This window comes from Natrix helvetica (genome assembly GCF_964273705.1).
Source record: "Natrix helvetica genome assembly, chromosome: 5".
Taxonomy (NCBI): Eukaryota; Metazoa; Chordata; class Lepidosauria; order Squamata; family Natricidae; genus Natrix; species Natrix helvetica.
Window position 1 is genome coordinate 55,935,216 of NC_138551.1, and position 18,489 is coordinate 55,953,704.

General features: G+C 35.6%; 1 protein-coding gene across 3 annotated transcripts in view; it reads left to right on the top strand.

The window, feature by feature from the left end:
• MXI1 (MAX interactor 1, dimerization protein) overlaps positions 1–18,489 on the top strand; it is a 75,955-nt gene that overhangs the window by 44,354 nt on the left and 13,112 nt on the right. For all 3 annotated transcript variants that reach the window (XM_081955820.1, XM_081955819.1, XM_081955821.1), the window contains exon 4: positions 17,474–17,588. In XM_081955820.1, coding sequence (XP_081811946.1) covers positions 17,474–17,588 — 115 coding nt within the window. The remainder of the gene's footprint in view (positions 1–17,473; positions 17,589–18,489) is intronic.

An 18,489-nucleotide genomic window follows, 5' to 3' on the forward strand; every position in this document is an offset into this window, starting at 1 on the left:
TTCTCCTTTCAGCCAGGGGCAATTCTTACTAAGATTCCAACTTGGGGATCCTTCACAATGTAACAGGTTTCTTTTATGAAATGCTATAAAAGTGACAAAACCTTGCCCAAATAGGATTTGTGAGTGCATTAAATTTCCTTTATTGAATGTAACACTGGATAATATAAAATATTTGTATGGATTTTGGCTTGTTTTATAAGCTCATGCTATTGGCTGATGTGTGTTTGCTAAGGCCTGGAAATATTTGAAGACCTGGAAATATTTGGGGAGACTGTAAACTGAAACTATATGGATGCTAAATTTCATGCCACTTTCGTATTTTCATGTTTGTATCTTTCCTTTCATACTTAAGTATTTTGACATTTCCACCACCTCTCCAAAGGCTAAGCATAAATGTATAAGGATGTTTTGCTGAGGTGATAGTGAATCAAGAGTGTAAATTCTTGAAGATACAGTCCTGTTACTTTTGTTCACAAAAGGAAAAGGTTTTAATAGAAGCTATTTTGAGTCAGTCTAAGGTAGGAAATGGAGGAAATCAAAACTATTCTTGAGAAAGATTATCTATAAAAGCTTGTTATATTATTAGAGCTTTCTCTTCTGTTGATTCAGAATGTATTCTGATACCTTATTCAATCTGGATTTTTGTTTCTTTGAGATGTTTTTCTTACCTCTTGAAGTAAAAGTGTTTCTTCAGATAGAAATTTTTAGGCAGTGTCTGTATTCTCTTTTGAATTAGGTAGAATCTGGCTAACCATAACTGATATAAGAAAGTTAAATAGTGTTGGATCTGGTTAATTCTTTGATAGGACTTCACCAGAAAATATAAAAGGTGTAAAAACAATCCAGAAGGCATTGGAAATATAATTTCCAAACAACTACATTGTGTTTTTTAAATACTAGGAATTGGACTTAATTTGGAAAAGGCTTTATCTTCTGTTTCTAATGTTCATGGTTGCAATGGTTTTATGTGGTTTTCATGTTGTTTTAATTCTCGATTGAGAGCTTGTTATATTAGTGTTTTAACAAAATAGCGCTACAAAATGCATCTTATATATAAGAGATCCAAAGTGTGGCTAGATCTTCTGAAATTTTTTTTAAAAAACACTTTGTAAATATAGCAGATGTGATTAAGTACCTTCCCCCTTAGAAGATACTTAGGCAGGCAGATGACTTTCCCAAAGGTGCTTTTTCAGGAGGCAACTGGACTTCCTTTTTTTTTTAATCCAAGAAGCTTCTTCAGCTCTGACAGGATAGAGGGGAATAGAAGGCTATCCTATCAGAGCTGAAGAAGTTTCTTGGATGAGAAGCGAAACGTCTTCAAAGAAAAAACAAAGTCCAGTTGCTTCCTGAAAAAGCACCTTTGGGACAACCATGACCTGGATGACAGAATCTCTACAGACTTTTAGGCAGATGACTTCTTCAGTGCTTTACAGATGTGTGGGAGAAGGAGTTTGGTCCCAAATCATACTGAGTTTTATGTATCATAAGGATTTTTGAAAGAATATCTAGATGTGGGTAGCCAAACATCATATTGTATATTCTTTATAATTTGCCTTGATCAGTACTTTGGCTAAAACATTGTAACCTACTGTAACCCATTGTAGAGATTTTAAAAGTGTTACTATGTAGAAAACATTATGATAATCCAAGTGAAATATAACTTCATTCATCACGAAAAATACTTTTAGAGATGAAGTCCGGTGTTAAATTTGATAAGCTTATATTGTAAGATGTAGGCCCAAAAATCAAGTCTGGCAAAGCTAGTATTCGTTTATCAATTACAACTCAGCAAAATACTCCTAATTGAATTATACGTGGGGGGACTTAATATGAATTGGGTGTATTCATAGAGTAATTTTGCCTTCCATCAGAAAGTTAAATCAGGAAGAAAACATTTCAAATGAAATTTATCATGTAATCTTTGGCCAGTCAGTACCTTTCATCCTCGTATGTTTTTCAAACTTATTTTAAAGCTTTAACAAGAGATCACACCTTAATTGATTTAGGGAAAAAGTGAAACATAACAACCTGTGTCTGAAAAGTAGGCACATAAAATACACACATACATACATATAATAAACATTATATCACATATAGCCACTCATTTGAAGAAGCAAAATAACATTACAAAACCCAAACCACTATAAAACCAATAAAAACAAAAATATATCATAACCCTTCTCCTCTACTGCAGCTGACACTACCTTCTTCAATGTTCAGACTTGGGAGCAATCATCTCTTTGTAACCTTCTGGAAGGTTAAAAGAATGGTAGCCTGCCCCTGTATCTCAAGGGGAAGGGGTTCTACATGGCAAGGGCTTCATTGGAAAGGTGCACTTATTAAGTCTCACTGCATGAGAGCGTTGGAAGGGACCTGTGCATATCTAGTCTGGTGGAATGAGCAAATGTCCTCAGTCCCACAAGTAACCTATGCTGTATAGGGCTTTAAAGGTAATAACTAGCACCTTGAATTGCAACCTGGAAAAGAAACTGGGAGCCAATGCAGAGCTGTAACATGCTCAACAGAGGTGTAAACATGGGCAAACCAAATTGGATGGTGTTCAAGGGCAACCACATATAGTTAGCAGTGCAAAATGCCAGATTTACATAAGGCAGTAAATCACGATGTGGTTTAAAACAAGTCACATTATGTTCGGTTTGTTTAGCATGTTGTGCGAATCCAATCCCTCTGATTATTCTGTTAGCCATTGACTTTGTGACTTAATAATGTACAAGCCTATTCTATATTTGTAAAAGTGAATTGCTGGGAAACAATTGCATAGAATCAAAACCTAACGAAATAATCCTACTCTAAAGAAGCTTTTGTGAAAACTTCTGGCTGCTTTCTGGCTAGATGATGAGAAAGTCCAAAACACTGTTCTCGGGAAATGATTACAAACATGCAGCCCTTCCCAAGGCAAACAACTTTGTTCCCTTAAAGCAGATCTAAAGAACAATTTGTCCCTTAGGATATTCTGGGTCACAAGACCGTTTTAGGAATTGTATAGCAAATCTGTTCCCTCGTTGACCTGTTAACTTTTGTTAGCTGAAAGAATCATGATATCAGTTTGCATAAATAGCCATATCGGTTGAAACTGAACTAAAAAGGTGTAATTTTGATGAATTAGATCCCTCCCCCCATGCTTCTGAGCAAAAAGCCTTAAAGTTAGTGGCGGTGGGGAGAGAGATAAAGTTTGAGCCAAAAATAGACATCTATAAAAGAACATGTTGTTGGAAATTTATGGCAAATTCAGTGGATTTTTAAAATCTTTATTTATAGACTGTGTTGTATTTAAAAAGAAAAAGTCCCCCTGTAGTCTAACTAGACAATTTTAAGTAAGACTTTTGATTGTATATCTTCTTAAAGGGGAAAAAAACTTTGTTAATAGCAATTCTACTGCAGTTTCCAAAAATGTCTTTCCAAACTTTAGAACTCTATATATTAGATGGGCAAAGAATTCAGAAAAGATTCCTATATACTGTACATCTATGTAAAAAAAGTTATTTTACCATATACATATTCTATCACCACTGCACTGGAAAGCCTTTTCCTATATAATAAAGGATAATCTGATCCTTTTTATAAAACAAGGCTACATCAGTTGTTGTCATCCATTAAGTCGGCCTGCATAATCTACATTGTAGTAATCCATAAAAGAGAGCAGTCACTTCATAGAACTGTATCTGAGGTCCATGCAGCTTTAATAAGTGAGTCAAGCTGTATATAGTATAAGTCGGCCTATGTGTATACCACTACAATGCACTAAAGTGGAAGCATCTTGCTATCTCAGCCAGCTGTCTGAAGCGGTGTATCCTACATGGGAAATATTTCTGTGAAACATTGAAAACGTAGCATGCATAGAAATACATGTTCAGGGAATTAGTTGAGAAACGTAGACATATCTATTCTCCAACACTTTTGCAAGCCCAATTAATTATTCTGGTTTTGTTCCCTACACCATGTTTTTTTTTAAAAAAATTGCCTTCCCATTTATTGAGTGGTCTTTCCTTCCTTGCTTTGGCATAAAGTTGCAAAAAAGCTCCAAACAGTAAGCATTAATTATCTCTCAGATCTATTATTGACCTTGCTGTGTGTGAATTCAGATCATAGTATCATTCCAGCCAGTTTGGTGTGGTGGTTAAGGGACCAGGCTAGAACCCGGGAGACCATTAGTTCTACTACTGCTGTAGGCATAAAGCCAGCTGGATGACCTTGGGCCAGTCACTTTTTCTCAGTACTAGGAAGCAGGCAGTGGCAAACTAACTACTTCTAGAAAACCTTGCCAAGAGAACTGCGGGGACTTGTCCAGACAGTTGCCAGGAGTTAAGACTGATTCAAAGGAACCACATGTCTGAAAGAATGCAAAAAATTGGCAGATTGATCACTGTGCACAGCTCAATTTGTAGCACTCATGACATTCTACAGCAAGAAAATTCAGACTCTCTCCATTCCCAGCAGTTCTCTGGCTTTCCATTTCTGGTTTTTATTACTTAGCAAAATCTTGGATTTTTGTCCTTTTTCTGCTAGAGAACAGATTGCCCAATAGGAAACAGTATTAAAGCAGCAGCAGCCAGTGAAAGGATGGTTGTGAGGGAGGGGGAAGTTGTCTTTTGGGTTAGAGAAGCAAACCTTATTCAACTCATACACGATGGCTTCACAAGATAAGCATATTGTGAAAGGAAGCACCCAGATATGTTTTTGCAGTCTCTGTAAACGTGCAGATTTTAAGCAGATGATGCTATTCCTATAGTCTCAAAACATTCTCTTGAATTGGCTTGGCTGCTTACAGCAGCTGTGAGTTCTTTTAAAAGTACTTTCCTACCGTATGTATTTTTTTTTTTTGTCTGTGAATTTGTGTGAAATTTAACTAGCCATTTGTAAAGCTTACTATTTCTTGAAAATGTTTTGGTGTGGGGACAGGAAGGGAGCTAATTTTGTTCTGCAATCGCTGTAAAAAAAATTCTCTCTCTCTCTCTCGTCTCTCTGTATGTAAATAAAAATGCATTGCTTCTAGTTTAAGGATTGATTTGAAAAGAAAAGATTGTTTGCCCCTACCCCCTTTCTGTAATATTCAACCACAATCACATAGTACTATTGTGAATGTTATATTTCTGCTGGAAAATCAATGGCATTGCAAGTGCTGTGTATCTGATCTAGATTCTATAGAGAATATTGAGGAAAAATCAGCACTGGGTTGAATACGTGGCTTTTATTTTTATATTTTTTGATATTTAGAACTTTGCAATAAATATGTGCAAATATGTGTAATATACTTTATATTATAACTTCTTGTTTTTAAATATACAGTACAGTAATTAGATTAGTTTGCATATAGGAATATTTAAATTAATAGGTTTTGTAAAGTAGATTAGCTAATAGGAAAAACAAAGCTTGTAAATTTACTTGGAATTTTCTCTGAATTTTAAAACAAGAGGCTAGTTGATTTAAAGCCTTCTCTCCCCATTAGACAAAAAGTCTAATAATAATAATAATTACAAAATACAAAGACCTGCAAATGATTGTGGCAAAAGAAATCAAAAGTAGTATCACTAGTAATAGATGCCTTAGGTGCAATCCCAAAACCATTGGAGGACCATCGGCATTGACAAATTCACCATCAGTCAATTGCAAAAGGCAGTTTTATTTGGAACAGCCTAACATCCTGTGACAATGCCTGTAACACCATCAAGCTTCCACATCTGCCTATCCCAAGTTCTTGGGAAGGACTCGATAGAGAGACAAAAATGCCAAATCCAGTATGAAAATCTGGTTGACAATATAATGCACCATAATACACATCCTGCAATGATACCTTTAGCACCATCAAACAACATCTGCCTATCTCAGGTACTCGGGAAGGATTCAATAGGTGGATTAAAATGCCAACTCCTTTCTAAACATCTGGCTGACTCTGCAATGAACAACAACAATAATAATAATCCCCCAGTGAAGCACTACCTTGATGTGCTTGTGGGGCTTGTGTGCTCTTGAGGAAGATGAGAGCTATACCAGAGGTTCAACCATGCTGGACAGATCTCATCAGAGGAGTTAGACAAAGAGTGTCTCTCCCATAAAAAATATGGTGAGACATAAATTTCAGAAAACCATACCACCTCGGATGTTGCCCAGGTTAACACTTAACATCTAAGGTCTACACTAGATGTTGGAATTCCTGGATATCTGGTGAAAAATGGGCTATAGGACTCAGAACTGTTGGCTGAGCAACTAGGGCCAGCAGCTGCAGAACTGCTGGAAGAAAAGGTGTTTACCTGTCGCAAATATACAGTGATTGAAATTACTTGGAACTGTTTCATCCTGCGATGATATCTGTAACACCATCAAACATCCAGATTTTGCTATCCCATGTCCTTGGTAAGGAGTCGATAGGTAGACAAAAATGCCAAACCCAGACTGAACATCTGGCTGACTGTTATGGATGATGATGATGATGATGATGATGATGATGATGATGATGATGGCAAAACAGGAAGTAGAATACTAAATATCTCATAATTTAAATTATTACACTTTGCAATAAAAAGTTTTGCCACTTTACAGCAGGATGCACATGAAGTTCTGATAAAATACAGCAGGAGTTAAATACTTTACATCAGTTACCACTTTGGATCAATTTTTTGAAATCTCTAATTTGATATGCTTCCAATATACAACATGATTTACACATATAATTTGCATCCATGCAAAATTACCTTTATTGTTCCTTAGATAGCGAGTGGTCTGGCACATTGGATGCATCTGGATTCATGTATATGTACCTAGCAAATTTCAAATATTGTCTGCTTAATTTCTATTCCAAACTCAGGCCTGCCTGCCTGCCTGCCTGCCTGCCTGCCCGCCCGCCCGCCCGCCCGCCCGCCCATCCATCCATCCATCCATCCATCCATCCATCCATCCATCCATCCATCCATCTATCTATCTATCTATCTATCTATCTATCTATGACTTTTTGCTGAAAAAGTTCTGAAAAACATTACTGCATTACTGGGAAAGATACTATGAGATACAATTGTTAAAACTGCAACTATCAGATAAAACACTATGGAAATGGTTTCACATAGCAATAACTATAAGTACACTATAAATTCATAATGTGACATTTGCCTTATGGAACTATTGGTATAAGGATATTTCCTTAATCACTTATCTGGGGAACCGTAATGCAATGTAACAATCATTATAAAGGCATGAGAACTTCCTGATATCTTTGCATCAACAGCAGTCACCAATAGGAATTTAGGGGGCCATAAAGAGGGAGACAATTCATGCTATGATTGGTTCTTGTAAATTACAGCTGCTTATGAAGCTGCTACCATAAAGAAACATTTAGACAGGCAGTCCTAATGTAGAAATTGGTTGTAATTTGTATCCAGTAATATTTTGTTCTAAATACTTTCAGAGGAATCACTGAATTGCCCCTCATGTTTTATTCTGGATCTTTATCAGATCTACACAATATTAATAAACCATTGGTTTGGGCAGAATTTCTGTCTTCAGTAATGCCTCAACGAAGAAACTGCATTCTTGCTGTAAGTACACAAGCTACAGTAGGAGACTGAAGCAATGCAGTAAGTGTTCATAAAAATAGGCTTTCTCCCAGAGCATTATATAATCAGAGGGAGTGATGTCACTTGTAACTGTGGAGAGTATCCCTGAAATTGCAGGTTTCTGCAGACAGGCAACTGCTTGCCAAATGTGAGGAGGAGGCTTCTCTGAATTTGTGATAAACTGCAGTGTGGAGTTTTATGCTTTAAAGGAAGGAGATAACACAGACTGGCAGAGAGAACAATGCCTTTTTAGCACACAAGCACACACAGGACCTCTTTGTACAATGAAAATTTTAAAAGGGCATCCGTGTTAATCTAACCGAGGATTTCATCGGCAGTAGGTTTTCTTCAACCTTCCTATCAAGATGAATCTCGCATCTTACTTGTTTTGTACAATTAATAAAATCAAATAGCTAGTTTTCCTAGAGATCCTGTTATGCTGTCTTATATCCTCCATTTCAAATGGATAGAAGATCCATTAATTAAATCTTCCTTCTTATGCAAGAAGGTTTTCGTGGTTCCTAGAAATATCCTACATGGAAATACAGACGTTACTGAATTCCAGATTCTGTAACTTCGTATTTGGAGTTGAATTTGACCCATGATGCAGAAGTCATATCATTTCTTATTTTATCATAACACAGTTTAATCATTATTGAGGAATGTGAAGTGCTTCCTCTTAAAAAGGGAAAGGCATTCTGGCCTCTTGATCTGAAGGAAATGGTGATCAGTGTGATCAGAGGATCAATGACAAACAGATCACTGAAGGAAATGAGAACCCTGTTGCTTCTCATTAAGATCTTTAGGAAAAGAGAGGAAGTAAGTCTACTTTTCCTTTCCATAGCAGGTCACTAGGAAGAAGAAGGCCTTGTCACTTCACTTTTCATCTCAACAAACCTGCTTAGAGAGGCTTAGAGGGAGATCATAGAATTATAAAGATGGAAAGGAACTCAGAGGTCATCTAATCCAATCTATTCAGTGTATGATCTACTAAAGCATTTTAAATAGGTTGATTGTTCAGATAAAATAAAGGAGGGCCCTTTGTAAGATTTCTTGAGCTTCTGAAAGAGGTTAGCATATAAATTTAATAAAAAACAATATCTATTTATTGGAGTAACTCAGGCTTATCAAGTGCAGAATATCTTACCCAAGTGTCAAAATGAACTTTAGATCCTTGCACAAGAATCCTTTCGGCATATGGAATACTTGATGGGGAAGTTGACCATGGTGGCAAACTGGTTGAACTGGAAAATTATTTGTAGCCACAGTGGAAACTGAAGCTGAGGCTTTTCAGAATAATAGGGAGACATTTGAGGGAAACAGTGATGGTGCCTTTATTTCACATTTCTGAACTACCCTTCTCCCTTAGAGAAGGACTCCACTTCCTTAAAAAACAGTTGCCTCCATTTGCACAGATTTCCACGTTAAGAAGCTCTGCCAAGTGATGATCTGATGGTATTTTGATTGAAAGAATTATTGTATTTGTTTTCTCATACTTCCACAGATGATCAGAAGGTGTAGAGATACCTGTGATTTCTTTTGGGTTAAGTAGACCTTTGTTCATCAGTCTAAGAAATGGTAGGTCCCAAACTTACACATTATCCATTTAGAAGGAATCTACCCAACTTTTATATTGCTGACTTTAGAAAAGGGAATACAAATGCAGTAGATACAATCAGCAAAGAAAGACAATGTATATGCATGGTGGGATTGATATCATCTTAGAAAAACTTCACAAATTAAGTGCATAGCACAATATTCAAAGGTTAGTGATACAGTATTAGTAGCGATGGAACAGATCCCACCTGTGATAGGATCAATCAAGTATTTAATTTTCTAAAGGAAGTTTTGGAAAGATAATAACATCAGTATTTTAAATACCAGCCAGTTACACTGAGTAGTGATGTGGATAATGGTTGTAAAATATGACTTCTTATTTCCACCTGGAAGGTAATATTGCTAAACTCAGGACTTATTTGTGATTTCTTTCATGTGCTATGAAGTGGGTATCAATTACAGTAGTCTGATACTTTTGAATATATGGCTACTTGTTTTTTTAGATTTTTGGTACTTCACTTTCCTCCTGCCTTTCACATTTCATGAGGAGCGTTCAGAACTTGGGCTTTGTCTTTGGAACCCAGTAATATATATGTCTTCTTGTCAGGATTATCCTGTAGCCAAGATATAGATAAGACCTTAGAAAAAATATTTTTCTATTATTTCTTATTCTAGGATCTCTATGAAAGTCGTATCACTCTTCCAGTTTTTCTTCCAGAATCAGCACTACATTATTGGGATTTCTACCCTTCTATATTCTGAGTGAAACCATTTTTATTATGCTTTGAACTGAATGCTCAGTATTGCTTTTGGTATGAATAAGAACATTTTACCTCTTATCTTAGTGAGATGTTATGTTTAGGTGAGTTTTTTTTAAATTTCAAAATCCTGTTTAGACACCGCCCATCTCCCTCATAGAGCGACTCTGGAGAGTGTACAAATAAAGATAAAAACATACAAGGCAAGCACACGTGCAGCTCCATTTGTGCGAATAGTGTGCATGTGTGCATGCCCATTGCTTGTGCAAGTGGGGATATGCAGATGCGCACATACACACCTGCCGCTTCCATGCCCCCGGTAGCAGCCATGGCCCGGGGAAACATAGGAAACTCTCTTACGTCATGTCAGACTATTTTTCCATCTAACTCTGTATTGCCTATGCTCACTAAATATGTCTGTCCAGGTTGTCAAGGATGCGAAGACTTTTTACATGTGGAGTCTATGATTTACAGCTTTGAATTCATGAATTCCATTTAGTATACAAATTAGGTTGTCCTTCACTAGATATTTTATACTTATGAAGAACATATGTAATATTCCATATAAAGACCATTAATTTCCTCCTTTAAATATATATTTTAGAGAACATTGTTAACTGCTGTACATTGATACCTATACTAATAATACTAATTTGTACCTCTTGATGTAAATATGTATTAATGCTTTTACCAGAGGGCTCATGTAATGCACCTCTGATTTTATAGCAATAGGATTAACATTTAGATTTATATACTGTCCCATAGTGCTTTGCAGCACTATTTGCAGCACTCTAGGTGGTTTACAATGTCAGCCCCCAATAATCTAGGCCCTCATTTTACTGACCTCAGTAGGATGGAAGGCTGAGTCAACCTTGAAGCCTTCAGGATTGAACTCTAGGTTATGGGTAGAGTTTGTGTGTGATACTGCATTCTAATCACTGCGCCACCAGGGCTCCTTGAGTTTGGCAAAGCTTTATTTTAAACAATTATAGGTTAATTAATTAAGAGATATAATTCATGGGTTATAGACAATAATACTGATAAGTGGTTTTTTTCCTGTTGTTTTTTAAAAATATCTTTTCAAAAGTTTTTGAAGTGGCACACGATATTGAGTTGGAATATAAAACAAAGATTGGCGAGCAAGGAGCAGTTCTTCCAACTTGTCTGTTATTAACAATTTTGAAGAAACTGCTGAAACATGATAATGTTTAAAGGAAAGGAATTCTTGTTGAAACTGTAGGTATCAATATCTAGTTATACAGAGTCCTTTGTAAATTATTTGTAAACTAAGATTGTGTAATTTCAAAATGAAATGAGATATTCTGTAGGGTGCCACAAAATTCGTTCCATATTTATGTGGTCTTTCTTTTTTAAATTAATTATGTGATTAATTATTATCCCCCTGGAGGGAATATTTGCATTTGCAGGCAATATAAAATGAAGTGTCCAGTTAAAACTAAAAGCTAGAAATAAACTTCAAAATGATCTTTTTAGTTAGAGAACTGGGCTACAAACAGGAAGACATTCAGTAGAGACCAATGCACATTTCTTTACTGAGGGGAAAAAAATCTGGAAGGTTAGAATATATGGGATACTTATTTGGCAACTTTAAGTGTGAAAAAGTCTTGAAATAGTGTGCAAAACATGTGAATATTACAGCAGCATCGATTGAAGTATAATTTCCAAATCATGCAAACGAGTCATGTTGCTTTCTTTCTGTTTTGGTCAAATCCCACATGAAGGACCAGTATGCATTTCTTCACACTGATTCCAAAAGAAAGAGAAAGTGGAACAGATTCAGAGAAGAGCAACATGGATGATCAGATAAAAACTAATTATTAAGAGAAGAAACTGAGGGAACTTGATATATTTAGCTTTAAGAAGAGAAGACCGCAAGGAAACATGGTACCTAAAAGGGTGTTCATACAGAAGATCCAGTTTGATTTGGTCATCCTGGAATGCAAAACATGAAATGATTATTTTAGGAAAGCAGATTCCAGTTAAATGGTAGGGAAATCTACCTAAAGGAAAGAAGTTGGATGGTGATACCGGTCATCAGGAGAGCTAGTAACTTCTCTTTTATTGGACATTGAAGCAGAAGCTGGACATCCATCCATCTGTCAGGATGCTGTAATACGGATTTCTGTGTTGAGTAAGGATCCTTATCCGGTATGTTGGCTTGCAACTGTATGATTTAATGAGGTCCCTAGTTTTCAGATCAATTTAAACGTGTTACATGAGAAGAGGCTTTCTTCACAGCAATATGGATTAAATGGCCTGAATCTCTTCAGTTCAGAAAAATAATCAAGTTACAGTTTTAATAAAATTTTCCTTTTTTTAAAAGTTACATTTAAAAATTATACAAAGATATTCCTTAGCATCTAATGAAATGTTCTAACACCCACAAAAAGGTATATGATAAATCAATTTGGTAGTCTTTAATATGCCATAAAGTGTTGTTTGCCAAAGGTTTGGGACTGGTTTTTTTTTAAATGATTAACAGCCCTTTTATAATAGGACATTTAGAATGGAAATACTGATAAGCTGGTCTCCCTTGTAGTGTTGCTTTTTTTCTGACAGTCCACTGCCAAGCTTCTGACCCTAAAACTCTTAATCATCCTTGCTTGTCAGTGGTATAATTACAATTCTTATCCCCCCCCAACTCTTCAGTTTATTAACAATAGCAGTTGTTAAATGCCACATGTAAGTGAAGGAGCCAGATTAATTTTTCAGCCTTCATTTGGGTAGATGGAGCTCTCATATTCCTTTCCTTTGTCTGTGGACAAGACCGACGAAGGCTTTTAGGAGCATAAACAGAGGCTGACATCATTTTGTGTAATTGATTTGGAGGATTCAGTTTCAGCTGTAGTTTGTGAATGAGTCCTGGGGAGATTTCTTCAGAAGACTGAAGGAAGAAAACTGAAGGAAGGAATAGTTTTGAACTTTACCTAGATCAGCATGGAACATCTGGATTAGCTGATACCAGAAGAATCCCAAGGATAGCAGTCCACACTTGGGAGGAAGGGAGGGGAGAAGGAGCTACTTTCCCCTGTCTTTTCCTCCTTAGGGTTGAAATAAAAATTTGTATCGTAAATGTTTCAAGAGAAGAATTAAGCTTTTGCCCTTGCTCTGAAGTACCATGGAATTGGTTAAAAGTGTATTAAATACTTCCATTAACTGTCACTTAAAAAGCAAATCACCTCATTGAAATCAAAATGAATTTCAGTTTATATGTTCTCCAGTTCATTATGGAATCTCAGTATTGCAGTACTGGGGAAGGGCATTATTTTAACCTAAGGTTTTACATTATTTGCTTTTGGGAGATGTGACAAATGTCAGATGGAGAGTGATTGTGTAACTGGTTTAAGAGAACACTTTATGAGGAGACTGTGTGACCCGCTCTTGTTTGTGTGTCTTGGTGCAGTAATTTGATTTGCATAGAAGGCTAAAGTCACATTGTTTTGCAGGCTCTTAACCAGATAGCCTTTTAGACTGACTGACCCTAGGCTTCCCTATTTGCAATGTGAACATTGAAGGAATGCTTGTTTTATAAAAGGGGCATAATAACTAAAATTTCTTACTCTGCAGAGATCCAGAACAAGTGTGCATCAATTAACATAAATTGGAAGGGGAGTGAATTTGTTTTCCTCTCCTTTTGGCATGTTTTCAGTTCTAACTTGCATGTGAACATAATTGAGATATCAGTGGTTACTAACTTGGTTGTATGATAGTTATAAAGATATGTTTCTGGAAAGAGTTATGACCTTTATTATCTCTAACACACTTCATATGAAGCTGCCTCAGAAGATGAATTGGTGCAGAATGCAAGCAGCTAGACTGCTTGGAAACCAAACTCAATTTTGCTGGATAAAATAGATTTCAAAGTCAATGCATTTGTTGCCAGTAGGCTCCTAAGCCCACATCAGAATGCCTGGTTGCTACCCTCATTTTTATATGGTCCACCTATACATTTAGTTACTTTTTCCTAAGGACTTTTCATTTGTTCCAACTAAATTTCATTATTTTATTTTCAGCCTATTTCTTAATTATCCAGATCATTTTGAATGATTTTTCTACCTTCTGTTTGTTTCATCTTTAAATTTGAACACACATTCTATCTATCTTGTCATCCAAGCCATTAACATATTGCAATGTTGATGGCTCAAGATTGAATTTTGGAGTGTCACTTTTGCTTTCTCCGTTTTGACAGATTATCTGAGCATTTTGGTTATGATGTATGAGCCATCCAGGCCATTCTGGAATGTCATCAAGTATTTTGCCAAACATTTGGTTGAAATGAAAATATATTATGACCATAACACTCCTGTTCCTATAGTTTATAGAAAAAAAAACTGAATCAGAAAACTAGATGATCTTAGTTTGGTAACATTTGTTTTTGAACAATATGATTTTAGGGATTTGAACTCTAAGGGATTCAAACAGGTCTGATCACGTCATTTCAAACAAACTGATCATGTCATTTCACTGAAATTCAAAGCAATCTCTTCACTTTGCTATATTCAACTTTATGGTAGAACACAAATCTAACTGAAAATAGGAATTGAATGCTCTTTATTTGTGTCTTAGTATTTTGCTGTCTTTATTGTGAAAGTGATACACTTTTTCTATTCCTTAAAAAAAAACTACTTGAAAAAAAAACCTTTGTTATTCTTAACATCCTTTCTCCAACTTAGATGATTTTAAGCTTTAGTCTTTCTGATACCATATTTGCAATTCCAAGCTAAGAGTATGTGTTCCTCACTGGTGTCTTGTTAAATGGTAAGAGAGCCATTTTATGTTGTTGGCAGAACATCACAAAGGTTTGTGCAATGTCACTAGATTTTTGCCAGTTGTTTTCTCTCTTGCTGGAATAACAATTTTTTGGTGCCTCTTATTCTGGTAAACAGCTCACTTCCCATCTTTGGTTCATTTTCTTATTTGTTTCTTCTGCTATAGGAAATTATTTAACATTAAACATCTGACTTTACATATTAAAACCCATTTTTATGAAGTTCAAAATGTGCATTTGCCTGCACTTTGCTGGTGTGTGTGTGTGTGTGTGTGTGTGTGTGTGTGTGTGTGAAGAACTCCTGAATTATGTAGTCACTTTCCCCAAGGTTTGTGATCCATCCTCTTTGCTGATTAAGTCTTCACTTTTATTTAAGCCCAGTCCAGAATAGCTAATTCTTTTGTACCTCTTTTGAATGTGAATATTGCCTTTCCCTAAATAAGAAATTTGTGAGCAGGAAATGTCAGGAATGTCCTGAACTGAAAATAGAGCCCACAGTTAGAATTATTGAGGTATTCCATCTTTATATTTTCATGCTGGTTTGAAAAATCTGCAGTTTGCATTTGAGAAATATCTCTTGCAATTTCTTTTAGTTGGGTGATCAGTAATAGGACCTATTACAATATTGCTTAATAAAAATGATTCAAACAATATTACAAAATTCATTCTTCGATTTCTGAACATCTGTGTATATTTTTAAACACTTTATAGAATTCTTCTCTTTTTGTTGCTTATTCTCCTTTAAAGCAAATGGTATTTTCAGTTGCTATATTCTAGTCAGGGGAGAGTCATTCTACCAAATGTCAGTTTATTTCTCTTTTATTAAATGTATATGCTGCCTTTCTTTAGGGGCTCAAAGCAGCTTAAAGCAACCCATTGCTTCATCCTCATTTTTTATGATAGTAACCTTGTGAGGAAGGTTAGGCTGAGACACACTGAATTATATGTGTAAAGTCGTATTTCCCTTCCTATATTAAGAATTCAAACTCACTTTATTTTCCATATGAAGAATGCATTAGACTTCTAATATGAAATTGTGTTTTGGATTTTCTGATATGGATATGGGGAAGTGTTCATTTCTGCTCAGTTATCATCAGGACCTGATTCAATGTGTCAGCTAATGATCAAAGCAAAGAAAGCACTAGTGGAAATTAATGCTGAGAGATGGGCATATTGCACACATAATTAACATAATTTATATGCATATTGAAAAGCCAGTCTGCAGTTAATGTATGTCTTTTACTCACTGCATGATAATATTAACATACAATATCCAGACTCCTTGTTATTTCTAATAGGAAACATCTTGAACTGATTCTCTAAAACAATAACTGGATGTTACAAGTTAATGAGAGGATGTAGGGAAAATAGAGCTGGTCTATACTCACTTTTTTAAATTTTTTGCATGTTTAGATTTCTTTACCACTATAATCAATAATCAAAAATTAAAGTTGGAAATAATAGAAATTCTCCAACAGTTTTATATAATGGCAATCTCCTGCTTAACTAGCACAAATAATCACATTTACAGTGAAAGAGGAAGTTCCTTCAATTCAGGATAGAAATTGAACCATAATTATACCGTAATTGTAGAAATCTGGCAGGTATATATGGGGCAAATCTGTTGCTTTATTTGTATGAATGTTCCTAATTAAGTATTATTTTCTTAGTCAATATAGAACAATGTATTTTATGGATGGTTTTCTGTAACATGCAAAAGAATCCCCTATCCTCTATGTTTATGTGCTGAAACACAAGATTCTAGTTTTTGTACTTTTGCCTCTCACACCAAATTTCATGAACCAATTAAATGACAGATCATTTTGTCCTCTAACTATAGTTAACATGTAAAAACTGTAGCTGTCAATTCAGAGACACAACATATCCTAATTATGAGTTCCAAATATGGGGGCACAAGGATGCAGCTGAGCATGAATCAGTTGGGCAGCTGGGATTTTGGAAATGTGCGCGGGGGGATGGGGGATTGCTAGCAATCTTATTAATGTTTTCGTTGAGAGTGGTAAATTGGGTAGTTGCATGGTTCTATGCATGGAATAGCCTAAATAAATAAGACAGAAGCCAAATAATGTAACAATTGTTTTGCACTCATCAACCATTTTCGTTGCATTTAAATACAATGACAATAAAGATTATACTTATACTTGTGATGTTTTAATTACATCACAGTTCTCTCTCTGTATGCTTAGTAATGAAGAAAGCATAAAAAGATGCAGCAGCTTTGCTCAAATTTGTTAATCCCCAGATCCGCTGGCCAAGATGGCTGGTGGAAGTGGGAACTCAAGTCCAAATTATTCTGGGAGTGTCACTTTAGGAAAAGTAGCTTGTATTAAAAATGTGGAGTGACAAGTTGTTGCAGCCTCCCCTTTTTTTGTTAAAGTAATCATGAGGAGTTCAACCACAGTATGTGAGTGAGAACAAAGTGAAATCAAGATTGTCGACCATTTTAATTTGCAGTGCAAAATAAAAAAAGAAAGGAATGCATGATAGACAGAATTATTTTTCTTTGAGCATTGTAGCGTCCACTGGAGTAACATGGAACTGTCAGAAATTACCAGTTAAGATGAATGATGAGGAATATCAATGGTGAAAGAATTCAATATGCTACAATTTTTTCCCCAAATACCTGTCAGAGTTATTAACTGACTCACCAGCTATGCTTGTTAAAACACCAGCCTCAAACTGTTTCCACCTTTTACAGTAGAAGTCATGTGATATTATTTAGGAAGCTATTTGAAGAAAGCGAGTTTCAGTTCAAAATGTATCTCTGCATCTTTTCTTCCCAGACGAGCCCACCTCCGCCTGTGTCTAGAGCGCTTAAAAGTTCTGATACCATTAGGACCTGACTGCACCAGACACACAACCCTTGGGCTGCTTAACAAAGCCAAAGCACACATTAAGGTAAGAGGGGTATCAGTTTCCATTTATAATAATGTTTCAGTTAGCTCACCAGCCATAATTGCAGATAAGGTTATTATCTTTCTCAGAGGGTTCATACATGATGTTGCTATAGTGCAGTTTCTCATGTTGTGGTAACCCCCAACCATAAAATTGGTGTCTCGGTTCCTAAGACCATCGAAAATATGTGTTTTCTGATGGTCTTAGGTGACCCCTGTGAAAGGGTCGTTTGACCCCCCAAAGGGGTCCCAACCCACAGGTTGAGAACCACTGCTATAGTGTCTTTAAAAGCATGTCCCAGCATTTTTGTGGCATTGTTTTTCTTGGTAAATTTACAGAATTTGTTCATTCTATAAGAAAATCTGGTATAGAAATGATAGAAATCTGAGGTCTAGTATTGACTTGACGTTCAGCATATAGTTGCTTAAATGCCATCTTTTAAATGTCAACAAATTATTTAAAATTCCAGAATAGTACAGTTCCACAAAATACAATTAAGAAATTAACAGGAATTTATATTGTATCATTGGTAGTAAAAATTGCCATTGGGCTTCATCTAACGAAGTGTTTTCTTGAAGTTCAATATTGTTTATTGAAATAACTTTTGAATAGATAGACGTATCTATATTTGAATGCCCAAATTTTATGGCACAACTATCAAGATAATTCCTAAGTTAAATGGAGTTTTATTTCTCTGTTTCTTTCCTAAACTGTATTCAGGCACCTGACAAATACATACCTGGATCTGAAGTGTTACGTTTTTCATTGATGTTATTCATGATTTTATGATTGTAGATTAATTTTTTAATATTTTTTTAAATACAAAAGATATGATAGCAATAACATCATTCAGAAACTGTTAAGTCCAGATACAGTGTACAGTACCATTGTGAAAATAATAAAA